Source organism: Neocloeon triangulifer, unplaced genomic scaffold, assembly GCF_031216515.1.
Source record: "Neocloeon triangulifer isolate White Clay Creek 2 clone unplaced genomic scaffold, ASM3121651v1 ptg000020l, whole genome shotgun sequence".
Classification (NCBI taxonomy): domain Eukaryota; kingdom Metazoa; phylum Arthropoda; class Insecta; order Ephemeroptera; family Baetidae; genus Neocloeon; species Neocloeon triangulifer.
The window spans coordinates 928,516-954,686 of record NW_026775561.1 but is presented as its reverse complement, the minus strand read 5'-3'; the positions used below and the strand labels follow the sequence as shown (position 1 = coordinate 954,686).

The 26,171-nt window shown below is 37.7% G+C and overlaps 4 protein-coding genes across 4 annotated transcripts; 1 reads left to right on the top strand and 3 right to left on the bottom strand.

The window, feature by feature from the left end:
- Nucleotides 1–24: 24 nt before the first annotated feature.
- LOC132203853 (U3 small nucleolar RNA-associated protein 25 homolog) lies at nt 25–3,326 on the bottom strand. The gene is made up of 8 exons (XM_059632000.1): nt 2,865–3,326; nt 2,595–2,813; nt 2,153–2,544; nt 1,900–2,104; nt 1,194–1,613; nt 934–1,140; nt 706–882; nt 25–652 (listed from the first exon to the last, which is right to left on the bottom strand). Exons 1-8 carry the CDS (start codon nt 3,219–3,221, stop codon nt 485–487), a joined length of 2,145 nt encoding a protein of 714 aa, XP_059487983.1. The 5' UTR covers nt 3,222–3,326; the 3' UTR covers nt 25–484.
- A 132-nt stretch (nt 3,327–3,458) lies between these two features.
- Nucleotides 3,459–6,860, bottom strand: LOC132203855 (oocyte zinc finger protein XlCOF6-like). Its single transcript, XM_059632003.1, has 3 exons — nt 6,671–6,860; nt 6,513–6,616; nt 3,459–6,457 (listed from the first exon to the last, which is right to left on the bottom strand). The coding sequence occupies exon 3, from the start codon at nt 4,902–4,904 to the stop codon at nt 4,164–4,166; it is 741 nt and encodes a 246-aa protein (XP_059487986.1). The 5' UTR covers nt 4,905–6,457; nt 6,513–6,616; nt 6,671–6,860; the 3' UTR covers nt 3,459–4,163.
- Nucleotides 5,420–6,286, top strand: LOC132204072 (uncharacterized). The gene has a single exon (XM_059632319.1). The coding sequence runs from the start codon at nt 5,420–5,422 to the stop codon at nt 6,284–6,286; it is 867 nt and encodes a 288-aa protein (XP_059488302.1).
- A 1,211-nt stretch (nt 6,861–8,071) lies between the features above and the next one.
- LOC132203877 (uncharacterized) lies at nt 8,072–25,730 on the bottom strand. Its single transcript, XM_059632027.1, has 12 exons — nt 25,559–25,730; nt 19,530–19,721; nt 10,992–11,089; nt 10,804–10,936; nt 10,444–10,658; nt 10,248–10,380; nt 10,016–10,188; nt 9,831–9,950; nt 9,697–9,773; nt 9,413–9,638; nt 9,208–9,352; nt 8,072–9,149 (listed from the first exon to the last, which is right to left on the bottom strand). The coding sequence occupies exons 5-11, from the start codon at nt 10,550–10,552 to the stop codon at nt 9,309–9,311; spliced, it is 882 nt and encodes a 293-aa protein (XP_059488010.1). The 5' UTR covers nt 10,553–10,658; nt 10,804–10,936; nt 10,992–11,089; nt 19,530–19,721; nt 25,559–25,730; the 3' UTR covers nt 8,072–9,149; nt 9,208–9,308.
- Between the last annotated feature and the right edge of the window lie 441 nt (nt 25,731–26,171).

The window sequence follows — 26,171 nt, the reverse complement described above, 5'->3', positions numbered from 1 at the left end:
TTGCTTGCCCGTTTTATTAAATGCTTCAGTAACTTTCATAAAACCTTCCAAATTTTACTTGTATCATTTCACTTAAAGCCAAATGATATCCTTGGAGATGTTCTTGGTTGCAAAATATGCTAAATTTCAACAGTTGGTTCTTGTAAAAATTAGCTTCTGCGTCAATTATTAAAAAATAGAATGGTCGAATGGTGGTGATGGTGACGAATTATTAAAAAAATTAAAGTTTGATTTCTTTAAAAAATGTTTTGAACTAGTAAATAAATAAAAATACTTTTTATGCACTTCTACAAACTGGAAATTAGTATAAACATTACAATTAAAGAAAGTCGGACACATAATCAAATTATTGGAAGCTTATGAATTTTTTGAAGAAAACAAATCCAATATTATGAAACCTGACACAAGAACTAATAAATTGTGTTAATTGTGTATTCAAAGCTAATAAAAGTAATCATTTCTTGTATAATTTAAAATACAGACTTTAATCACCTCCTGTTACCATCATGTGCACACTTTTGTCCGAGTTTAACATTTTGCTGGCCCTGTCAGAGCCGACGATGGCCGCGAGCCGCTGGGCGTCGTACTTGGAGTACAGAACAGTCACAGTCATGTTGGACGAGCCTCCCTTTTTGCGATTCTGGTTTGCCTCCTAATTGTTTCAATAATTATCAAAATTTTGTTTAATTTTAAAATGACTCTGACCTGCATGAAATTGCAAAGCTCAGGGTAAAAGTGGGGGAATGTTGGCGGCTGGTAGAAGATCAGGTGTCGGATTCCTTTGATTCGGATGCGCCGGAAAAAGTGGAATCTTTCGCTGTACAAAAGAAAGTGCGCCTCTTTGTGGAAGAACATGTCTCGGGCTCTGGCGATTTTCGCATCCTGCGGAGAAAATTTTTTATCAAAAAACAAAACCAATTTCTGCAGACGGACCTTGGAATATTCGCAGATCTGGACAAAGCCAATGTCCTGCTTGTTGAAATGGTTCCGCAGTCTGACGTAATCAAAGTAGGAGGGGACGTAGATCAGGGTGTGGCTCATCAGGGTGTACCTGAATTCAGGCAGAATCTTGGCAAGGAAAACTTCGAAGCGATTTTCGATGCACTGCCCGGCGGAGGCGGCTTCGATTTTGTGAAAGACCTGAATTTCTCAACCATTAGTTCATTATCTCTTGAAAAAACTTTGAAACCGACCTGCGGAAGGTGGAGGACGACCTGGCTGATGGAGCCGAGTTTGACCGGGTTGGCGACGACGGCCCTTCCGGCGTAGTTTCGGCAGCGCCGCCGCATCAGGGCGGTCAGTTCGGGCAGCTGGACGGCGGACAGGACGCAGGTCTGGCTCAGGTACTTGGAGTGTCCGGCCAGGGCGGAGAAGCGCAGCCGCGAGAAGTCGGTGCTGTGCGTCTGCTTGGGCTGCAGGTGGAGGTGCTCGAAGGTGTGCAGCACGTGTTCCCAGTTCTGCTCGAAGCAAACGTCCGCCTGGTCCAGCACCACCAACTCGAGCCCCGCCAGAAAGTCAAAGTCCCTCTTTTCGTCGCCCTCGGCCCCGATGATCATCCGCAGGCCCAGCGGCGAAGCCACGATTATGTCCGACTGGTAAAAGTCCGTGTACAGCTGAAAACATTCAAATCAATTAAAGGGCTTGATCAACATCAAATTTTAATCAAGTAAAAAATACTGAAGATTCAATTGTCAATTGAATTTGAATTCAAATTGACAAAGTTATTCCAAAGTTTCCCGAAAAACAAAGATGGCTGCCACTTTTAAATTGAAACCCCTTTTTTGTCCAAACAAAATGTTCTAAAATAATAAACAATTGAAAAATTACAAATAATTCTACCAGGTTCTCAAATAGACAAAACATTTGATTGAACCGAAGTTGTCCTTTAAAATTTTGTACCTTGAGCCTCTTTTTGGTGAAGGACATTCCTATCCTGAAGTTATCGTCGGTGTTTCCTCGAAACAGAATCTCATAGTCCTCAGGTTTGGGATTCTTCTTGGGCAGGGCCAGCTGCTCCCCGGTGAATTCCTCAATGTACCTTTTTTGGTTCATCACAGTTCCTTTCTGGTCTCCAAGCAGGATCGAAATGATCATATTTATCGTCCTAAAACCAAAATTTATAGTAATTTTATTTCAAATAAAATTTTCCAACCTGTAGGCCGCGTCCTTGAAGGGCAGCAGGACGAGCACCTTGGGCCTGACGAGACCCTGGTCCCTGAACTCGTCGGGCACCTCGGCCCTGGCGGCCATCTTGGCGTTGTGCACCAAAATCTTGGCCCTGGTCTTGAGCACGTGGTTGACGGCGTGCAGGCAGTAGACGAAGCGCAGCTCCTCGGCGTTCCGGACGCTGCGTTCGGCAAAGTACAGGTCGTGGTAGTTGTTGAGCAGGGCAAAGACCTCACCCTGCAGCCCACTCAGGCCTCCCTCCGCAACACCAGGGTTGGCGAAAGGAAGGTGGGCCTGGATTTGCTTCTTGACAAAGAGTTTAGACCAGTCCGTGGTGCTCGAAGATCTTTGGGGCACAGTCGGCGGCTTCAGATAAACCTGAGACAAAAACAAAATTATCCTCTGCCTTTCCACCTTTGAAAGGGTACTTTTTTGTCCTGCAGCAAAAGGAGGCCCTTCTTCTTCTCTCCGGCCGGTTCGGTTTGGACTTTTGGAAGGTGGACTTGGACATGGCCCAAGTTTGGCCAAAACAACTTGGTCATTTCCAGGACGGGCGGTTCGGCTGAGATCGCGGACAGAAGCGACGAATCGAATTCCCCGTTCAGGTGGAGGGTGAAAGGGTCCGACGCCAGGGTCGATTCTTCCTCCTGAGTTGGAAGAAAAATTTATAAAAATCAAAATAAATAAATTAAAAATACTTTTTCCTCCTCCGTCTCATCTTCGTCCTCCTCATCGAAAACTTCTTGTTCCTCCTCCTCGTCAGGTTGATTTGGTTCCTGGGCCTCCTCGAGGTCCTCCTCGTCGCTGCTGACGACCTTGTTCTTCTTCGCCAGGTCCATCGTGCCCAGCAGCTCCTGGTACGGATCCTCGTCTTCTTCCTCCTCTGAACTGCTGCTGCTGTCCTTCTTTTCAACCTGCACGTCCGCCTCCTCGTCCCGTCTCAATTTTCCGCCCTGCCTGTCCGAACCGGGGGCCTTCCTCTTCTGTCCGCGCTTCGGCTGGCCGCCTCCCCGCGATCTGCCCCTCGCGCCACCCCTGCGCAAGCCTCGGCCCATTCAAAATTTATATCAAAACTCTGGATTCGAAGAAACGAATTCGCTTTGTTTATTTTTCAGCCACCCGCGTTTCGCATGTGTGCCGAGTGGGAGGGGAAGCAGGGCTGCCAACCGCTATCATACCAACATGATACCGTTGAGCCCGCGAAGAGGAACTGCAGGGGGTTGTGGGGGGGCAAATCAAACCTCTAGAATAACAAGTAATTATAGACTTCTTTTAGCAAAATGAGAAGACTGGGAGTAAAATCAAAGTAATAAGGAATAATTCTCGTTCGATTCATTTCAAACAGTTTGAAAATCTCGCCCAACTCGCGCAATTTGTGACAATGAGAAGAAAAAAATGGAAAAATAAGGGCAATGTATATTGAGCACAAAAGAGGGAAATAACACATAACAAAATTACAATCCTGTTCTTTTTTATTGAATTGAAAAATCCAACAAGTGTAACAAAATTATTATTATTATATTGAATGGAAAGAGAATCCTTAGAAAGCCTGAGCTCATAAATTTGATTACATTTTTTCTATTTTTTTTTTTTTTTAATTGTTTAAATTATTTCAATCAATTTCAAATATTATTTTGTTCTTTCATGTAAGATGATGCGCCCCATGATAATAATTACGTAATTTAACATTAGTTAAATGATAAAAATAGCATCAATTCACATATTTGAACACTACGCCCATTTTCTTGTAGTGTCGTTTAAAAAACTGCTATTCTGGTGCAATGATAAATTAGGATATATTAAAAAGTACCAATATAAGAGGGTCTTATATTATTTGAGCTCTCACGCAATATTTAATAATATCATTAGGAATAATAAAATTGATCCACTTTGTGTTCTGAACACAAAACTTGTTATCAAAATATAATGCCAGATTGACGCAATTAAATAAAGGAAATAAAAACCTATAAATCGCCTCGACAAAAAAATTTATTTGATTAAATTTTTATGCAATGCAATTGAATCATGTGATGCTTTAGAGAAGAAGACTTCATTTTACTTTGGCAGATTGAGCATTCCACTGTTACTTTTGAATGGACACCCGTCAAATGTTGCTTTAAGCTACTGCGATCGTAATATTTACGATCGCACTCTGCACACCGGAACTTCTTTTCAATAAGGTGATGTAAATTTGTCAAGTGCTTCCATAAATAGGATTTCCTTTCAAATTTTTTGCTGCAATGACTGCACTCAAATTTTAGCCCCAGACAAGATTCATTTGCAAATTTTAATGCAGCCTGATCAACGTTTTCTTTGTTTTTACACACGTGGTGTCGGTTTATGTGATATTTTAGTAAACATTTCACTGGAAACTCTTTTGAGCAAAATTCACAGGTCAAATGTTGTGCGTCACAATCTCCCTTGTATTTTTGAAGCAAACCAAGACATTCAAATGATTTTCCACATATCTTACAAACTTTTTTGCCTAAATGATTTTTAAATAGACCTTTACTGATTCCCTGATCACATTGCGGACAGTGCTTGAAAGTGTGATATTTTTGGACGTGACTTTTAAATTTCTTATTATTATCAAAAGTCTTTGAACATTTTGAACATTTAACTGATGCACTTGACGTCGTTTCGTGACTGTATTTTATGTGACGACTCAGTTGATATTTTTCAATTGCTTTATAATCACAAATTTGGCACTTGAATTTCTTTTCATTTTCAATCGCCATGTGCACTTCCTCGAAATGAGAATCCAACTCTGCTTTTGTGTGAAAATACTTTCCGCAACTTAAGACTCGACATTTAATGAAAATATTAGCATGCACTGTAATACTATGTCTTAGCAAAGTACTTTTCAACCTAAAAGACTTCCTACAATAAATACATATGAATGAAGTTTCTTTTAGTTTTGAGTGTTCCTTAAGGTGGACGTCTCGGTCTTCTTCAGTTAAGAAATATTTGCTACATTTCCCAAAACTACTCGGAAATTTACATCTTATTGCAATTCTACTGTGAATTTTTTCAGTATGCTTGACTACTTTACTAACATCTGAAAAATCGTACGGCTAAAGTACCAGCTCATGCAAATTTCTCCCAAGTGGCAACCAGACTTAAAGAGCAGCACTGCCCGGACCTCATCGGATCACCAAGGGAAAACTTCGAGGCCCCTCTTCCAGTAAATCTGCCTGACAAGTCAAATCTAACTGAGCCTCACCTATGTATTGAAGGAATTGAAAAGAAAAATATGCTGTCAAACCAAGAACTAAAAAACAAGACAACTGAACACCTCAAGAAAAATTTCCCCCTCTCTGAGTGGGTCCATGTCTTCACCGACGGCTCGCAAGATAAAACAACCCAGAGAGCCGGACACGGTGTCTACTGCCTCTTCTTCGAGGAATCAACCCCCATGGCAGAAGGCGCCAGCCACTTTGACGCGGAAGTCGCAGCTATTGCCAGAGCAGCCCAGAAAATTGCTGAGGTAAAAAACTTCCCCCTCAATAAGACAAAATTTGTCATCCTTTGTGACAGCATCTCTGCAATGCAGTTCATCTGCCAACCTGCAAATTTGCATCCTGACTCACTGCTCTTCAAAATCTCTCTCGTCAATCTACGAGCAAGAAATCACCAACTCGATCTTCAATGGATCCCGAGCCACTGCCAAATCCTCGGGAATGAAAAAGCAGACTTCCTCGCAAAAGCCGGCACCAAAAAGATCTGCAACCAAATTAAGGCCCTCACCTTTAACAACGTCAAAAAGAAAATCAAATCAGCCGCCAGCAAACTCTTTAAAAACAGCAAGGAGGAGGCTGCCAAGCTCAAAAGCTGGTGGACTGAAATTAAAAAGGGCCCAGACAAAGTATGGTCTCGCAGGACAGCAACAGCACAATTTCGCCTAGCCACCGGCAACGACGTCCTGCAGCACCACCTCAACAGATTCCAGATTACGAAAGATCCAGCCACCTGCAAACTTTGTAAATTAGAAAATCAAGACAGAGCGCACCTCATTAGATGCGCCGCTCTCAAGAGTGACATAGACTCCCTACCAAATGATTTGAGTAGGACAGAAAAAGAAGCCATTCTCTACTGGATAGCAAGAAAAAGAAATAGCTGAAGAAGCTCATCTCTGCACAAGAAAAAAAACCATCTGAATAGCTTTTATCGCAATAAACACATTTTGCTTTTCGAATCACGTCCTTGGCCTTACTTTTGGCAACTTCCGCTTCATCCGTTTTGGGCTTACCAAGTTTTTTCAGAAGTACCCAGCACTGCTTCACTTTTCCATCTTAAAATGAAAAGTTTTAAAATTAAAATATTCCTTTCCATTGTGCCATTTTTACCTCTGTAAGCATCAAATAAACGCGATTCTCCTGATCCAGCTTCCTTTGGCCACCAGCGCAATTCCTCAAAATGTCCAATGCTGTCCTCGCTTTCAAGTAAAAACCTAAACTCGAGTTAAGAATAATTTGATCCACGGATTGTTAATTTTGAGACTCACTGAGCGTCCCAAACGCAGAAGCAGCAAATGAAGTCGTCTCGGTGCAAGTCCGAGGCGAGCGTCGCGCCCAAGAAGTTGAGACTCCACTCTTGAAACTTGGCCGCGTCCAACTCGGCCGCCGTCGGCCGCTCGCAAAGCCGGCACAATCGCTGCCCAGGCCGCATTTTCAAGCTCAACAAGTTTTGTTTACAAATTTTCGCAGCCGAGTGCAGGGGGAGGAGCTTCTTTTTTCAACAAGAAAACCGCGAACGCAGGCCCACGTGCTTATCTCACATGGAAACTGCAGGTCTCATCATTTTTTTAAATTTTAATTCTATGCTCAGATTTTATTTAGTGTAATTTACGGCAATTTTCTAGAAATTAGTCAATTTCACATATAACCACGCGTTTTTAAATAAAACAGATTATCAACTACCAAGTACAAATTACTTTTATTGAATTCAAATATTATGCAGAAACAATTATCTGCAGCTCAATTTTTTACCAGCTTCGTGTCGGACCATTGGATGTTCATTTTTATCCCTGAGAATTTAACGTCCTCTAAAATTGGAATGGCTAAGTGGTCCTGCATTTGTCCGAGGCAGTAGGCGAGTTCGTGCTTTAAGAGAGCCGAAGGGTCGTCGAAGGCCTTCTTGATGCAGTCAATGGCAGTAGCACCGCCGATGTTCTTCAAAGTAAACAAATTAAGCCCGGAACCGCTCTTTCAGGGGCCTGTCCGGGTTGTTCAGCACGTCCCCTATTTTCAAAATTTTGCTATCGTTGACCTCCGGCATGTTTTGGTCGGTTTATACTTAAGAAATATAAAATATGGATATTTTTAAAAGGATATAAACGTTAGCAAAAGCCATAAAAAAAGCATGCCGTTGTTGTTGTTGTTGTGTTTGTATTTTTTGGCTTTGGTGGTGACCATTCAGCCAGATCTAATTTTTGACAGGTCTAGTTTTTAGTATCGTGCTGCAGGGAAGATTTTCTTGTACAGCTCATGCAGTTCTATGTAGATTTGCTTATTTTGGGTTGAGAGGATGTTTGGGAGATTAAAGGGAGGCCGGAAGTTGTTTTCTCTAAGAGTTCGGTTAAGCTTAGTACGTGCATGCACTCCAGTATCGTGGGCAGGTAAAGATCAAGTGTTCAAGTGTACAAGGATTTTGTGAGCAAAAGCATGCAGGAGAGGGTCTTAGTTTCCATGCAAACAACCTATCTGGTGTAGTGGCATGAGCAAAGCGCAGTCGAGAGAGACGGGAGTAGAAACCTCTTGAGAAGCCAGGGAGTCAAGACATAAAGGGGCGTAACCCCTATTGCTAGATAAAGTAAAATTAATGTATGTTATAGTCTCGAACAAATCAATTTTTATTTGTTATTGGAGATCACGAGACGAGATCACAATTACATAAATATGTAATAGTAATGAGAATAAATAATTTTTTTTGCTGGTATCACTTTTATTAAAAATTTTAATTCATGTTTCAATTCAAATAATAAAAACAATAATCATCCTTTTCTGTCATAATTATAGTGGAAATTAAGCAAAGTACAACACTTATTTTGTTGATCTAGTTTTTAGTTACATATGCGCCGCTAATACTAATTAAGAAAAGCAACATTTTGAAAAATAAAATCACATTTCACAGAAAGCGTTGATGGACTTCAAAAAAATATTATTCTGCTATTGAAAACTCGGATGCACCAATTGAAAGCAGTTTTGACAAAAGATGAGGATTAATTATTTAAAACGTTTTATGTGTATGAACTTTTTATAAACGATGGGGTTCTTCAGCAGACTCTACGTGGCGTTGGATGTTATCAAATGAGACCACCCTGGCTCTCGACCAACAAATCGCCATATCTATGAACATGTTCATACAACTCTCTGATGGAATTTTCCAGCTTATTGATAATATCGGCGTGCCGAGCCTGAATGTCCGCCAAAATCTGTTTGGCCTGCCGAGTTTCCAAAATGATCCCCTCTGTAAACACAGCGGAGTTTCCGGTGTTTAAATCAATTGCTTTTCATTTGTCTTTTAGCCAGTAATTTCTAGCTGTTGTTGTAATCTGTCTTTGAGTATCTGATTGAGTCGCTTTCAACACTGCTAACCTATATATCCTTCGTCAGCCGTTTTAAACAGATGCTTCCTTATCATCTTGACTTACATATAAGAATTTCATTCACAAAATTAACCATCAAAATTCAATAAAATTAGGGAACCAAGATCATTAATCCTTAAAATCAAAATCCCCACGATTCGCTGTTTATCCTTTAAAAATAATGGTGACCTTTCCAACTTCTGGTCCAAGAGGCGAGTTATGCAGACGCGTATAGCAGAGATCCACACAAACACACACCTTCACGTAATTGTCTTTTCCCGTCTCATCGCCACTTAGATATGTCTCATGCCTCTAAATGAATTTCTTGCCAGGCTCAACCCAAAACGTGTTGGTTTTTGCTTGTCTTGGGTCGAGGCGCAAATTCATATCAGGGGGGCTAAAAATAAATAATTAAAAAAGATATAACAAAATGAGCAAATATAGTTTTAAATTACCATTGTGGCTCTCCAGCGTACTTCAGTTGATGGCGTCTGTTGCATTTACGCAATTCTGAGCAAATATTGGAGAGGTTTTCTCTCGCTTCAATCTGGGAGAGTTATTTGGTGACTTTTTGATCAGCAGCCCAAAGATCAGTAGCAGCTATAAAAATATGAAATACACGCTAAAGATTGATTTAAAATCAATTTTGCTGTTATTTACCTATTACAGCTGCTACTTCTCTGGGGAACTCCTCATCCAAAATAATCGGCATACTTTCACTCTCATTTCGTCGAGCCTTTCGACTCAACTGAGCCGTGACTAGGATGCGGACCCCTAAGACGGAGCGAAAGATCTTTGCTTGGTAATGCTTTGCTGAAGCAGGCTTCTCATCTAAAATTGTCTGGTATCGCATCATTGGGGTACAAAGTCCCTGGGTCAGATGAAACTGAAGATAAAGATAATTCAAGTAAAATTTAAAATAAAGTACAATATTAAAACGTTACCCAGATTTTGTCCAATTGTGTTAGTGAGGGCTTCTTGCAACCAGGTGGGAGCTTCTTGCCATCAGCTGACGGCTGGGCTATAAAACATAATTTATGCTTTTATATTATTGAAATATAATCTAGTGATTTATTACCTTGAATTACTTGCACATTAGCAGGTACATGCTGGACAAACTGTGATGGAACTAGTCCTCTCTCTTTGAAACGATTCTCGGCCTGCCACCAAAGTGGTCTTGAGGCGTCAGCAATGAATACTACAGAAAAATTCAAACAAATAAATAGCTAAAATAAAATTCAATGTAAAATATAATATTCTTACATATTTCTCCTTCAGAAAATGAGAGTTCTCCTTCTTTTCCGGCGAAGTCCCTCATGCCTTTGACCTTGAAGTAGTCGTTGAGAGGCTGCAAGTAAATGCATTGAACTGTGACCATATCTTGATCCCTAGTAGGCTTTGTTGCTAAAGATGAGTCCATGAGAGATGGAATTTTTCTAAAAAAATTATTTCATTTTACAAATGCAACAACGCATGTGAATTTATTTTTTCGTACAGTTTTGATGTTGAAGCACTCTCCATTTCAATCAGGTTTTGGTTTTGGCGAAATCTGTGTCGTGGCACTCGTGGCGGCTTTATGTCAATCTCCTCAATATCATCCAATATACATAGGGAATCATCCTGGGAACCTTAGCAAAATCAAACCATTAAAATAGCTTAAAAACTATTTAAATGAAGATGAAAAAGCTTACCTGTTGTTTCCTCTGGTTTGACATCTTTGAATAATTCCTTGTGCTTAGCAACAACACTCTGGTATAGTTCACAGTTGAATTCAAGTCTTTCTTTTTCCAGCGACTCCATAAATTTCCTAAAGGCTGGGTCATCATACTCATTCTCAGTCTTTACCTCATCCACTGTCAACTTGGGATTCTCTTTTTTGTTGCTAGCCTCACAATCAGCGGGTTTTCTAGAAAGAGTACAAATAGGAAAAATTCAATAAAAAAAGAATAGATTCAAGAAGCTTTCAATGGATCTGGCTTGTGTTTTTCTTTTTTTTAGAGCTTGGCAAATATAAATATTGCATACATATACAAAAAAATTTGTGTGCTTACCTTGTCACAAATTAATCGGCAGGGTTTTCATTTTGATGGAAAATTTGGAATGAATCTCTTGGTCCCTGCGATTTCTGTCCCATTTCATTAATCACAAGTAATATTGTTGGATCATTTGAGTCGCGGACTATCACTAAATATTTATTTGTTTAAAAAAGAGGGGAATTTAATATAATGTGATATGTTACATATGTCGTTGACTTTGATCTCCATAGTGGCCGTTTCAAGGTCCTTAACAGCACGTGGACAAAATATCCGTGGTCAATGTTTACGCTCATCGCGACATCTGAAAAAAATTATATTTTTTCTATTAAAATAATATAATGCACCTTTTAAATGCATAACAGGCCAGAAGAAATTTTCAATCAATCAACACACAGTTGACATCAAATAATGACCAAAATCAATTAAAAATTTAATAATCAAATATATCCAACATTTGTTTAAAACATCAAAGAATTATATTTTATTGTTTATCCATAATTTTTTTGAATATCCATTATCAATGTACTAACGCCTTTTGCCACTTGGGGGCGCCTCCGAGGGGTGGCCTGAATTTACCCTGACCCTCCCTTAGCCCGTATTAGGCCGAAAATGGGCAATAATTAGATCGAAATCACACATTTTGCTCCCTTCCGCTAATAAGAATTGCCTTTGAATCACCCCTGTATGGCTCCAATGTGACCGGGGAAGTTATCTGGACAACCCCTCATTTTCTCGCCGCCGTGCGACTTGGGGTGATCGATTCTCTTAATTATAAACCAATATGGCTGCCCCAAAAGGACAAACACCACCCTTTTGCCAGTTCAAAATGAAATTTTAACATTGAAAATTCACAGCAATTCGCCTCAGCGCACCAGTGGGCCCAAATTTAAACAAAAGCCGTCCCAGCGGGGGACCCGTCGACCGATTGAGGATTGAGATTCGCCAACTTCGCCAACCCCAAAATGCCGAAATTCGGGTACCGAATGCACCAATAAAAAAAACGCATTATATTTTTGACAACGGATTCGGAATGAGCCTGGGCGAATTAGTCCAGAACCAACTGGAAAGTCGCACTTTGCCGCAACTCGAGTGGATTTTCGTACGGACGAGTTTCTTTGCGAGATAATTCTTCATTAATTCAGTACCCCCGAGAGTCCGCTCTGAAGTAGTTATTTCAGTTGCGCCTTTGATTTTGCCTTTTGATCGCGTTCGTTTCTATTGTAAATTTTGCTATTATTGCCTATCAATTCACATTTTATTTAAAATTAAAATTCTAATCTGCTCAATGTGTAGGACGAAATTATTTCCCCCAGCAATTTCCACCCCAATCTTTGGATGCATTTTCAAATCTGCATGTTCATTCTTTTAAGGTTTGAAATATTCCTCAGACTTTTCCCTTGAAAATTTATTTGTTTGATAAAGATTTTTATTTTGAATTATGAAATTCACTTCACAATGAGCGGCCACATTTTTTACAAACATATGGCTCACTGAGCACTTTTCCTGGCATATTTTCACCACCAAATTTACTTTTCCTCTTTGCGCTATGCCTCTTTTTATTACTAATTATTAAAATATTTCAAATTGCATAAACGATAATAAAAAAAATGGTTTAATTATTCATTTGTGCAAAGTTTCAAATATTAATTTTGCATTCTAGGCCGTTCCAAGGCAATGTGATCTAATTTTTTTTATAACATCTGGAACAATCTGGAAGTAGTTCAATTTTGTAGTATCTATTTAGTGCAACGCGTTTCAACAAACTTATTTAATCAACAAATCAGCGTACGGAAGTTACAAATCACCCCAAGGTGCGCCTTGCACAGTTCTTTGATAATTTATTTGCCAAACAATTTCCGGGCCCTCTTATTTTAATACTGTTGGCAAATTTTGGATAACACCTGCTTATTTTATTAAAATATTATTTTCATGTCTCTTGGAAATGGCACCATCGGTGGCTGTGAAGCCTGCTTTATCCAAGGGCCGAAAACGCAGATTTGCCTTTTGGGCCGATAACACGGCTCACCTTGGACCCCCTGGGCCGGGGAGAAAGGAGTATAGGATAGTTTTGGTTGTTGGGAATCGCAAGGAGGAAAGTGAGCGGCTGCGGCCCGTGAATGTGAACTATGTCGGATTTAGCCTGGAATATTTTGCTATAATTATTTATCGAAAATTTTGCTCCTCGCCAAATTAAAATGACTACACAAGTAAATTTTTTCCATATACAATTTAATTCCTATAATAACTTTCTTAAATTTAATTATATTTGTATATTGAACTATTTTGCAATTTTAAATTAAAACACACACTAAATGAAATTTTAAGCACGCTAAATCATGAATCGGTTACAGCGCAAGCTTGACGAACCCAATTTTCAATGAACACTTCCACATTTTTGTCCCAACCAATTTTACATCTTCAAATCATGAAAGAGGCTGGTACTTGAAATTGTTAGTTTAAAAATATTAATTTTTATTTTAAAATGGTTTGTTTTTCTTTTTCTATTTTGCGGATTTTTGTTTTTTGATTTTATTTATCACGAAATAGGATCGCAAACCGTGACAGAAACTGGTAAAGGCATTTGTTTTTAGATAAAAAAATTTCTGCAACGAGGAAAATGCCCGATATATTCATTTCCATAAAATTTAATAATTTGGAATTTATTTGAAGAATAATATAATATCCACCATTGAAAATTTAGGCCATTCAAACAAAAACACAAAAAATGACTTTTAATTTTTTAATTTAAATTTACTTTCAAATTGATTAAATTTATGAAACAAACGCGCTCAGAAACTCATGAACCGTGCGGGAGGAAAAGGTGTTAAAGAATGCAAGATTCATTCGCAATGTGAACCTCCACTCAGAATAACGTGCGAAAATGAGAACAGACGCTATAAAATTTTTTTTTCATTTATTGCCTATTCCAAATTTGGAATTGGAAAAGAATGCAAGAAAATTATTAAATCAATTCGCAAGTGCAGACTTTTGAAAGATAAATTAATCCTTATTTTTGTACAACAAATATATTTTTCGCCAGTATATAATTGAGGATAGTTTAAGAATTTAAGCAAGAGTGGATTGTGCAAGAATAAAAACATTTGGTACTTATTTCTGTCAGTACAGTAATTACGTAATTACTATCAATTATCATTTGTAAAAGTGGATAATTTTTTTAAGTGTATCAAAGAGCAAATCCTGTAAATATAGTTAATTTATTCCTTTTTTAAGCCCAAAAAACTTATTTATATGTCACGGTCCCTGGAATTTTTAAAATAGTTCCTACACTTCAGTGAATTAAATCTTATAATAAATATTTTACAACAAAATTAGCCCATGAAAATCTAAATGATTGTTGGCAAACAATGGCAAGCGCGAGTGGCGGAAAAGTGTCTGGCACCCAGCACACACACCCAAAGATTTTTAATTTAACCCTTCTCTATTGCCATCCAACTGTTTTGATAACCGAAGGCGAAGGGGGTCGTTGGCTTCAGGAGGCAGCGTTCGGGTGGGGAGCGCCCGAAGGAGGGGTTGACGCGCGCTCGCAGCTAGCTCGGGCCCTGGTGCTCCGATCGGGACGGGGTTTGCACCACCGGGACCGGCCCTCGCTCAGGGTGCCGTATCTGAGGGTTCACTGACAAGAAGAATTCTTGTTCTCTTGTATCATGAAAGCGCCATACTCCAGCTAGACCGTCGATCGTTCCAAGGTCATTGACACCAAAATAGATTCCCTTTTATCAACACGACTAAAACCCTCCAATTGAAACTTAATTCGTCTAGATTCACCAACTTGAAATACAAATTCACAATTTTTTTTCTAAAATTCCGTGCGCAATGACAGCGTACAAGTTAAGGTTTGACACTTTTTTACTCCGCGTCAAGCGAGGCCTCCGAAAAAAAATAATTAATAATTATAGTTCATAGTTCAGAATTTAACGCTCTTGTCATCTCGATAATGACTTAAAATTCTTTTATTTTTTGTATCACCTCTTTACAGCAGCTTAGATAATAGACAAAATTTAGAATTAGTTTTCGAATAGGAATAATTATAATTTTTCGCCTGTGATGGTTGAGGTAAAAAAAATCTGTTAACACCTTCACAATCAGCATTAATTAAATAAACGAAAAAATAATATTTAACGTGGAGCATCTGAATTGTGCAAAAGCCGCGACCTTTTCAATTCACCGCCATTGTTATAAAGCAAAGAATGTGCACAACACTCAAGGAAACAAAATATATTGTAAACAAAAGAGTATATCGCAAGATATTAAATATATGTTTGGAATTCTAATTGCAAACCAATTTGCATCATTCTTTTGCATTATTGGAATCAATAAAGTTATTAGACCTTGTTCAACTTTGCAGTTTAAATCTGCGAGGAAAGCGACTTGATTAATTATATGTCTCAGCTTTTTTTTTTTTAGCTCACATTCGATCGCACCCACTTAGGCTGGTAGGCTACGATTCTAAAAATAGTTAATAATTTGACATGCCTTTTTGACACTCTTCCGTAATAGTGAATAAAACAATTTGGACTTGGATTTAAATTGAAAAAAATGAACGAAAAGAATCAAAATGTGGAATTAGCACTCGTCGTTTGGGGAAGAAAATGAATTCACTATTGCAGAGAACCCAATTCACGGGTCATTTGAAAGAGAGAATTCTGGAAATGCATCCAATGCGGCGCGAGGGTGTAGAGAGCGCCGAAATTTCCGATCGACAAATCTTGCAACTGAGCGACCGAACGCGAGGAAGCAAAAAAGCGCATTTACTCCACGAATAATATTCTTTGCGTAAAACGATGCCCAAGAGCTGCGTGCATCATTTGGTTTAAATCAATTTAAAACTGGTGCATGTTTCATCAAGTCGAAAAAGTAATCGGACAATAAATAAGGAAAAAAGCGCTCTATACGATAGCAAAATCGTACAGAGTTATTGTTTTTTAGCAAAACAATAAAAAAAAACAATTGGGTGGTGCCTTCTGCACCACTAATAAAGGGCACAGGCCGACAAGACTTTGTCTTGGCCTGACCCTAAAAAAAAAATGAAATAGATAAAAAAAAATTCCTCCGCATCTCCTCGGTGAATTTATTTCAAAAATATTAATTTTCATAGCAATAACTGAGCAATAACGTTTTTAATCAAATGAATCCGATTTTCATTTCGCACCTTTAGAAATGTAGCAAGTGCCAAATATTTGAAACTGATATTTCTTATACAATTGTAAAAAGGGAAATGAAAAATAAAAACACAAATTTCAGTGGAACACAAAACCCTTCATCGGTCTGTGCTTTACCTGCAACAAGCAGATTGAGCCACGTCAAAGGAAAAACTTGTGTGCTGGAGAAAGAAGCATTTCAGTCGCTGTCCATCTCCTTCAGCGAGAATTTATTCCCTGCGCAGGTCAAAAGAGAACTCATTGCAATTTGGTTTTAATTTAGTATCGCATTTAATGCATGACGGGGCTTGCTTTTTCTATTTAATCCAAGAAATCTACTATTCATAAATGAGCAAAACTATGGATAATTCAAGAATTGGAAATTTTCTTGAAGTTGCCTCTCAACGCGGTCGATCTTAGATTCTCAGAGACTCATGTGTAAAGACAGCAGAGTGCATTTTAAAGCATTAAAATTTTATTTATTATGTGTTCCACTCAAAGCTCTAAATTGTTACACATCTTTTGTATTTTGGTACTCTCTGCAGATTTACAACTGCAAAATATGCATACGTCACGTAGTTATTTTTTTTATATTAAAAAATAATTTTTTTTACACAGCGACGACCATTCCAGATTTTTATTTTTCGTTTAGACTTTTAGTATGCTCTCTGAAAATTGAGTTTGAAGCAGCAAAACATGATGCTCTTTATTAATTATTAAACAAAAAGTAATGTTTTTTTTTTATCAAATGTCATGGCAGAAAATATCTTTTGTATCTTTCAAATGGTTTTTTTCTCTATTCTGCTTTGGCTATAAATTGCGGATAAATTGTGATTAACAGCAATTTAAATGTTTAATAAGCGCATTGAAATAATCTCTAAAAAAACGTTGTTTTCAAAGAATAAAAATCAATAATATCCAATTCGGCCGCTCTGGTGGTTTAATTTTTCTGACACGGCACGCTAAGAGCGACCTAGATCTTCTTTAAAATGCCTTTTGCAGGTTCCAACAATGCTGCAGCACCCTGAGCTCACTCCTTTGAAAACTCAGGTCCAGGTGACCAGCTATATTTCATGTGCTCCTGGCATTGCAAGACTTCAAAATCATTTATCGGAATAAATGCGGAGTCAACGATAAATTTACGAACAATCACATTAATCAATCATAAATTATATCTCAGCAGTAATAAATTTCAAGGGCGTGTTTTTCGTCGGTGTCTATAAAATAAAATCGGCTGCACACATTTGCTACTTATGCAAATGGCACTGATTCGAGTATTGAATCAAGCGAGGCAAGAATAATGCTTTTTCCGCTCATCTCTCGCTTCGTCGATCCGAAATCCACTCAACGTGGGCGGATGATCGCCCGCCTCGTACGCGAAGACTTACAATTAGGCCACATTTAGCCCGCGCCTTATAAAAATACAGAACGGAATAAAATATAAAATTCTCAAAGCTTATAAAATAAGACGCACTTTTTCGGTTCAGAGAAAAACTTTACAATACACCCTGGTTGAAAAATAAAAATGAGGAACAAAACAGAAGGGAGGTGAAATCCAAGACGACTTATAATTTTCTTTTTTTTCGCTTCATTCTTATTCTAATTCTTTTGAAATTGTGTGAGGAAGGCTGCGCGTGTGAAGGAAATTAAGGAAACGTTCCATATCAGAGTCTATATTCATCATTATAATTTATAAATCAAGTTTTCCCGCAGAATCAAAATCAATGCTGTGAAAGTGGCTCTCGTCGTTTGGCGCAGAAAAGGAATTCAGAGGTCGAAGGGTCATTTGAAAGAGAGAATTCTGGAAACGCATCCAATGCGGCGCGAGGGTGTCGAGAGCCACGAATTTTCCCATCGACAAAACTTGCTCCTCGCGCGCACTGCAGCGACCGAACGCGAGGAAACATCGCAAAAATGCACTTTTCACCTCGGTGAATAATATTGTTTGAGTAAAACGATGCCCAAGAGCTGTGTGGCCGAAAAACGTGCATCGTTTTGAATAAAACGGCAATTTTCGCTCTCCTGCGCGATATCTTTTGCAATTTAAAAGCGTTGGCACGGGCGATGTTATTTCTATAAAACTAGTGCACGTTTCATCAACAAGTTATCGCAGAAGAAATGAAAAAAAAAAACGTTTTCATAAGATAAGTAATACAAACGTTTTTGATCAAATCAATACTGATGCGATATTATTGAATCACCGCACTTGGAACGTAAATCATGAACATTTTCACCAACCAAGAACGATAAAGTGCGCGTAGACGAAAAATTGGTAAACTCTAAAGTAGTTGCAAAGAGCTTTTCCTTGTTGTAAAAAAAACCGCCAGACCTGCAGCCAGCGAAAAATCTTGCGCTTGATCTTCATAAAAAATCAAGAAAATAGACAGGATAACTTTATTTTGTGTTTGTACTGAATTAATGTTAAAGATTTAATTTTTAGTCAGCAGTTCCCCAATAATATTTCAAACTTTACAACAAAAATTTCATTTGGAATTTATTTATCAATTTAAATTATATTTTTGGGTCACTTTTTAACTGAAAACTTCAAATTCAAATCTAATTTTATATGAAATCACTTTAATGTTCACAAGACAAAAAAATTTGTTTTCAATACATGTATTTTTATTTTTAATTATATTTAACCGCTAAAATATAACCAAGTTAATCTTCAGTACCTTCAACTAAGTTTAAGAAATTTCAACGAAAACCTTCATCATTGTCGTTTGAAATTCGCAATTAAAGACAAGTCTTTAAATTTCTGATTCAATAAGGAATTTTTCTTTTAAAATTGACGAATAATTAGTTTCTACATTTCTTACTGCGGTGCATTGGGTCTTTATAATCACTCGAATTTAAAATTCTTTGTAGTTTGTAGGAGAGCTAATTTATTCATTTTCACAAATTAGCAACATTTGATAGCTTGAAAAATACAGCAAAAATAATTGATTTTGAATAATTTTGGCCGGAACTCATAAAAATTACAAAAAAAAAAAAAAAACATGAAAATATAAATATTCTAATTTTTTGATGATTTGTTGATGTAATATTTCAGTCAATTCTCAAGTAAGTTTTTTAGCCATAAAAGAAAAGTTTAATTTTATGACGTGATGGAGGCTGAATTTCGCGCAAAAATTAAATTCCAATCGTGAGCGACCCAGCACAACTGCGCAGAGAAGAGAGTCAAACGCAAGCAAATGGGCACGAAACGCGGAATAATTCCACTCTCGAGCTAAAAAATCTGCATCATTTCGATCGCAAATGGCGAAATGAAGGAAACGCGCGTCAAAAGAGTGCGGAGTTTGTTTTATTTGCGCCCTCCAAAAACCATTGTCCGGATCGCAGCGCAATAAATTAAGAAAATTCCAAAGCAAAGGAGAAGGGATTGCTCACAATCAATCCGATTTTTTAAGTTCAGTCGTTCTTGACTGCACGAATTAAATAATGCAGGCTTTGCAGGTGCGGTTGGGTTGTTCTTTCCTAGAGTTAATTATTCAGCAATTGAACGCACTTGAATGGCTCTCTAAATGCGCTTGACAAAAAATGTTGCGCGCCAAAGATAAAAAAAAAGCTGTTTGTACTCACGGGCCGGTCTTGCTCGTGTGCGCGCTCAGGTCTCGGACCGCTGCAAGAGTCAAATACTCGGCACACACAACAAGTGTGACGAGGGAAGGCAAGATCAGGGCAGTCCTGGGGCAGTCTCTGCGCTGGGGGCGCGCTCAGCAGTCTCAGTTCGAGAACCACGGCTGCACAGGCAACCGACTCCAAATCGTCTCGCTGAAACAATACAAAAAAAAAAATGAAATGAAGCACGTGACACATATTATCCCAATAAACGCTGCAAAATTATCAACTTGGAAATTCTCTGATTTTTCATCCTGCGAGATGAAAAAAAAATCGTGGCGCGCGCATTTGATTCAATCAAAATCTTCATGATAGTCGTTCGTAGGTCATCGACCATCACGCGATTCCCTTTCATCAACACGTCCACGTAAAACCCTTTCAGGGCGGTCTAAATCCATCAACTTGATACAATTTTACAACTTTTTTTCTTCTGAAATTCCATGCGCACCGAAAGCCTTCAAATTTAGCTTTCGCACTTTTTGGGCTGCAGATTTTACACAATGCACTTCTCAAATGGAAATTTTACTCCGCCTCAAGTATAGCCGAGGATAATCAAATTCAAAATGATAATTTTTTTTTCGCAGAAAAACGCTCTTGTGTTCTGAATCAGGACATGGAATTTATACGTTGACCTCTCGTCTCTCCTCTTGACCATCAGATTTGAGATTATTGTAGAAATTTTAAATGAAAAATTGGTTTTCGAAGACAAATTTTTATTTTTTCATCTTGCTCTAATTATTTATCACAACACACGCAATCAAGTTTTGCTTTATTATTATGGCGAATGATGAAAATTGGCCGCTACCCTGACTGGCCGCGCTCTCGGCCAGTGCCAAATTCATCGTAGGCAACGCGCGGCACTTCCAAGTTGCGCGTAACGCATCATTGCGTAAAAATGGTTTTAATTTAATAAGTATCATATTAATATTAATTAATTATTTGACCTCTTTGTTTATTTTATCTGTGTTTTGATTAGTCAGAGATCAAAATAAAATATCAGATTAAATAGATCATAGATTGACGCAAGCGTTTTCCACAGCCAGTTTGACAAACTCCTGCTTAATTCCGTCCGAACGGGCCTGTCGAGATGGCAAATATGCACACCCACGTGACCATAAAATCGTCTCTTTCATCTGTGAAGATATCATGTTGATAAAACAATTAGAACTATTGTTTTTTCGGAAAAACCAGGAAACCCCAAAATCCTAGATGGCTTCCGATCGGGCATGCTGAAAATTCGTTTTTCGGCTTTTGCATGCAGACGGAATTACGGAAGTGATAATTAGGGTATATCATTTTGAAGGGCGCGCAAAATCGAATCTTCCTGTACCAATATTGAATTTCCACGAAACGAAAAGTTTTCAGACTCTTAAAAGTTCAATTTTTCATTTTTTTACTTCTTTCGGTCAATATTACCTCTTCTGATAATCGAGGCCAAAAAATTGCTACACCTCACAATCGCTATATGCATTATAAAATTGAATAAAGAACAAGTAACGAGAGGAGCATCGAAAGTGTTTGTAGTTAAATTAAATTCCTCCGCTTTTTAGCCACTTGGCCGAGTAGGTTTCCAATCATGTTCTCATATTCTAACTATTCAGAGACGCAATCCAAGGGTCATTTCAAAAGAGAGGAATTCTGGAAATGCAACAATGCGGCGCGAGGGTGTCGAGAGCGCCGAATTTTCCCTTTTCTTGCTCCTCAGCGACTGAACGCGAGGAAGCAAAAATGCACATTTACTCCACGAATAATATTCTTTGCGTAAAACGATGCCCAAGAGCTGAGCATCACTTGGCATAAATTATTTAACACTCGCGTGCATGTTTCATCAACTCGAAAAAGTAATCGCAGGACAAATTAGGAAAAAGAAACCCTGACGATCGACGATCCTGCGCCTCTCCTCGGTGGAATTATTTCAAAAATATATTAATTTGCATAAGAAAAAAAATAATGCCAACATTTTTAATCCAATGAACACTGATGCGACTAAATATTGATTGCCCACCTTTAAAAATGTACGAAGTGCCAATTTTTTGAAAGTGATAATTCTTTTGCAGTTATTCAATTTTATTTTCAATTATAAAAAAAATTGAATGAAAAAAAAAAGACATTTCGGCAGTCTCATCGGTCTGTGCTTTACCTGCAACAAGCAGCACCCTTTTCAGATTGAGCCACGTCACAGGAAAAACCAAGTCCGGCGACCCAATGCATATTATGTGCGCCTTTCAAGTGTGAAAAGTGGCTCTCGTCGTTTGGCGAAGAAAAGGAATTCAGAGGTCGAAGGGTCATTTGAAAGAGAGAATTCTGGAAACGCATCCAATGCGGCGCGAGGGTGTCGAGAGCGCCGAATTTTCCCATAGACAAAACTTGCTCCTCAGCAACGGAACGCGAGGCAAAAATCACAAAAATGCACTTTTCGCCTCGTGGAATAATATTCTTTGCGTAAAACGATGCCCAAGAGCTGAGCATCACTTGGCATAAATTATTTAACACTCGTGCATGTTTCATCAACTCAAGAAACTAATCGCAGGAGCAAAAATAAATGAGGAAATAAAATAAAAAGAATAAAAGCTCAAGACTCGTGTTTGAAGAGCTGAGAGCATTTTAAAAATAATAATTCACGTGTTCAAGGCAATGCTCTGAATTTTTCAAAAACTTTTGTATATTGGTTCAAATTTCCACTTGCAAAATATAACGTAGGACTAGCAGTTTTTTTTTTTAAATAATTTTTTCCTAGCAACCATTCCGCTCTGACCTTTAACACGAACACTGAAAAGTGAGTTTGAAGCAGATATATCGCATGCAATTTACTATTTATATGTTGCAAAAACAATAAGGCTTCAACAAAAAGAAATGTTATTTTTTTGTGACACAGCAAAATGAAGCACGTGTTATCGCGGTATGATAATTAAATAAATAAATGAAGAACATTTAACGCATCTAAATTGTGCAAAAGACGCGCATTTTTTCGCCAATTCTCCGCCATTGTTATGTAGCTTAAGAATGTGCCCATCAATACGGCCCAACAATTAAGGAAAAGACAAAAAAAAATGTTGACATAGAATGGTTCAAAAGTGCTGAAAAGTATTGGATGATAATAAATAAATGTTTGGAATGAGAAAATCAACATTTTTATTATTTCAGTATTTCGCATGGAAAAAAAAATCTGTTAAACTTGGTAAATCTAAAAAGTGACTTGTTTAATCGAATTTCTCAGCTTTTTAGCTAATTCGAACGGCCCCAGTTGGTTTCCAATCTTAGTCTTATGGGTTTATGTGACAGCCGATTTAAAATAAAAAATAACAATTTGACGTGCTTTTTTACACTTTTACGTATATAGTGATCGAAATGAAATTAAAATGGGATTTTCATAGCAACAATGAACGACAAGAATCAAAATGTAAAAGTGGCACTCGTCGGTCGGCGAGGAAAAGGAATTCAGAGAACGCAAGCCAGGGCCATTTGAAGGAGAGCAGAATTATGGACACGCAACAATGCGAGGTGTCGAGAGCGACGAATCTTCCGAGTCATGACAAACTTGCTCATCCGCGCGCACTGCAGCGACCGAACGCGCGAAACGTTATTTTAACGCAAAACATCGTTTTGAAACTGGTGCATGTTTCAAAAAAGAAATCGCAGAACAAAGTAAAAAAGCGCTCTTTTTGCAATCGCTACATAATTATACTGCGAGTCTCACCTCGATGACAATAATTAAAAAAATTATTATCTTGTTTGAAAAAAAAAAAATATTGCCAACGTAGAAGAAGAATACTGAAGCGATTATAATATTGAATCACTGTGAACGTAAATTTTGATTCACCGCCGATATAATAAATTTCGAAGAAAAAAAAATTGTAAACTCGGAATTAGTTCAAGTGAAGAGCTCGGGCTTTTCCTCGGAGTAAAAAGTTTGTATTTATTCAAAAACAAAACGGCTCTACCAGTTACGGTCTCGATTTGCAACCCTATTTCGTGAGCAAGAATAGTTTCCCCTTGATATCTGTGGATTAATAAAAGTAAAAAACTTAATTGTTTTTCAATTTTGTTTTAAGAATTTTAATAAAAAAAAAAAGATATTGCTAAACGCAGCCGCTCCGCAGATAATTTTTGATCTTGAATATTAAGAATAATGAAGAATAATAGAAATATATTTGTATCTCTTTCATTGTTGTGACGAATGAACCATTTCATAAATTTATTATTGATTTAAAATTATTGTGCAAACTCAACGAATTTGAAAAGAAACGCACACTGAGAAGGTTTTCACGTGCGCAATCTATTATTTTAATTGTAAAAAATAATTATAATAATAATATTCAGAGTGTAATGCGTCGTGTTATTTTGATAATTTAAAATTTATTTCAAATGATAAAACATGTGAAAGTTATTTAATTTTAATATCAGGCAATGTAAATGGATATTTATTTGTGGAAAAATATTGCATATTAATTATTAATAGATAGTCCACGATTGAGGTGTCGCGCGAACAAAGTTTACATGTGAGGTCCACGCAAATTAGACGCGTCAACGATCAGTTCACTGGGCGAAATTTCTCTTGTACGTTGCTGGAGTTGAATCAAGTTCTGCTCTGGCGAACTTTGCCATGACCTGCGGCCAGCGAAAAATCTTCATAATCAAGAAAATATTTTATTTTTGCCGATTTGTTAAAAATTTAAATATTTAGACACTTCCTGATCAAATTTTAAAGGAAAACTTTCATTTGAAAGGTATTATATACAATTTTATTTATTAATTTCATATCATTATTTTTGGATCAAGTTTTTTTACTTGCAACTTCAATGTTATCTAATTTTATAAATAATAAGAAATAACATAAATGTTCAACGAACTTAGAGATTTTGTTTAAATGTGTTCATAAATTTTTATTTTTCATTACATTGAACCGCTTTAATAGTAAAGTTAAATTTTCATACAACTTTGTAGTGGTGGTGCCTTTTCCTCCCAAAACAACTTATTCATTTTCACACATTTTCAAAATCTGAAATGATTGGGGAAAAAATTGATTTTGAATAGTTTTGGCCGGAGGACTGTACAAAAAAAAATTACAAAAAAAAAAAAAATTAAGTATGAATATTGAAATGTAAGTTTTATTCTGATTTGTAGATTAAATTTTTGAGTCTGCGTTCTCAAGTATAAGTTTTGTAACCATTCTAGGAAAGTTCAATTTTATTGAGTTAAAATTATTAATATAAGATAGCAATATTTATATAATAATGATAGCGACGTAATATCGTGCGCCGAAAATTATATAAAACGAAAGAAGATTCGCGTGAAGTTCCTTGTTCAGCGAAGAGTGCGTTCGCAGGCCCAATCATTGGACAAACTGCGGATCAAAGAGCGAGCAACGCATTAAGTGCCGGTTCCTCTCTCGAGAGGATTTTGTCCAAAGTGCCAAAACGCATTTCTGCATCGCTTTGATCGCAAAAGGTGAAATGAAGAGGAAACGCATCAAAAGAGTGCGGAATGCATTTTGCTAGAAACGCAAAATCATTGCCAAGACCGCGCGCAGCGATAAATTAAAAAAAAAAAAAAAAAAACATTCCAAAGTGCGCGGCCTGAGGATGAGAGACTCGATTTCGCAGGATTTTTAAAAATTATAATTCGATGATATAAGAGTGCAGCTGATCTTGACACGAAATTTAAATCACGGCTAATTCTTTTGTAAAATTATATAGAAACTCAAACAAATCGAAAACAGTCACAAAAAGTAGGAAGCGCTCGTCTCGGGTGAGCGCCTTCAAGGTCGAGAGTCTGCTGAATGTTCAAAACTCAAATAAATATAAATGTGAAGTGGAAAATAATGCAAAGAATTTAAAGAGGCGCGCGGAACATTTAATAGAAGCGCTGAAAGTCAGCATAAAATCTCGCATAAAATAATTATGCACTCTCAAAACGAATAATGTACGGAACGCTTACTAATATAACAATTGAAACTGCGATTGGAGTCGCAGGGCGCGCACATTACATACCTTTTTCGAGGAAGCCGCGCTGAAGCTCACGTCGCGCGCGCGGCCGCTGCGTGCTGCGTCGCTCGAGGGGCAAGCCAGGCTTGAAGCCTCCGGGCCGGGCCGCGGGGCCCGTCTCCAAAATGTCGTGGCTACTGAACGTACAACGCTCGTCTTACTTGATCGAGGGCGAGCCACGTGGAGACTGGGACGAGCCGACGGACGGAAGCAGCAGACTCGGCTCCTCCCCTCTCCTGCCCCACTCCACCGCGCGCACCAAGTGGCCAATGGTGGAGGGGGGACATGGCAGCCATAAATGAGGAAAAAATTATTTCTATTTTATAATCTTCAAAATGATGATTATAATTATTATGGTGCTGAGACAAAAAAGAAAATGAAAAAACTCAAATTAAAAATTGGAGTTTATATCCATTTCTATTTTATCGTTGTTAAAATAAAGATAGTAAATTTTTTTCTTTCAAATTTTCATTAATTCTAAGTTTTGAAAATAACATTTTAAACTTATTAAAAAATATCCAATTTTAAAACTTGTTTTTCAGATAAATGTCAGCATTTTAGTAAAAAATGTATTATTATTTTTTTTTAACAGAATGAACACTTTTGAATCAACCAATGT

What these genes read in the sequence shown, in the direction of transcription:
- LOC132203853 (XM_059632000.1), bottom strand. Translation starts at nt 3,221, where the DNA reads ATGGGCCGAGGCTTGCGCAGGGGTGGCGCGAGGGGCAGATCGCGGGGA. An exon ending in ATGAGACGGAGGAGGAAAAA is followed by an intron (nt 2,814 to 2,864) that starts GTATTTTTAATT and finishes CTTCCAACTCAG; the next exon opens with GAGGAAGAATCGACCCTGGC. An exon ending in TTTTGCTGCAGGACAAAAAA is followed by an intron (nt 2,545 to 2,594) that starts GTACCCTTTCAA and finishes TTTTTGTCTCAG; the next exon opens with GTTTATCTGAAGCCGCCGAC.
- LOC132203855 (XM_059632003.1), bottom strand. Translation starts at nt 4,904, where the DNA reads ATGGCGATTGAAAATGAAAAGAAATTCAAGTGCCAAATTTGTGATTAT.
- LOC132204072 (XM_059632319.1), top strand. Translation starts at nt 5,420, where the DNA reads ATGCTGTCAAACCAAGAACTAAAAAACAAGACAACTGAACACCTCAAG.
- LOC132203877 (XM_059632027.1), bottom strand. Translation starts at nt 10,552, where the DNA reads ATGGAGTCGCTGGAAAAAGAAAGACTTGAATTCAACTGTGAACTATAC. An exon ending in TAATGTGCAAGTAATTCAAG is followed by an intron (nt 9,774 to 9,830) that starts GTAATAAATCAC and finishes TATGTTTTATAG; the next exon opens with CCCAGCCGTCAGCTGATGGC. An exon ending in AGAAGTAGCAGCTGTAATAG is followed by an intron (nt 9,353 to 9,412) that starts GTAAATAACAGC and finishes ATATTTTTATAG; the next exon opens with CTGCTACTGATCTTTGGGCT.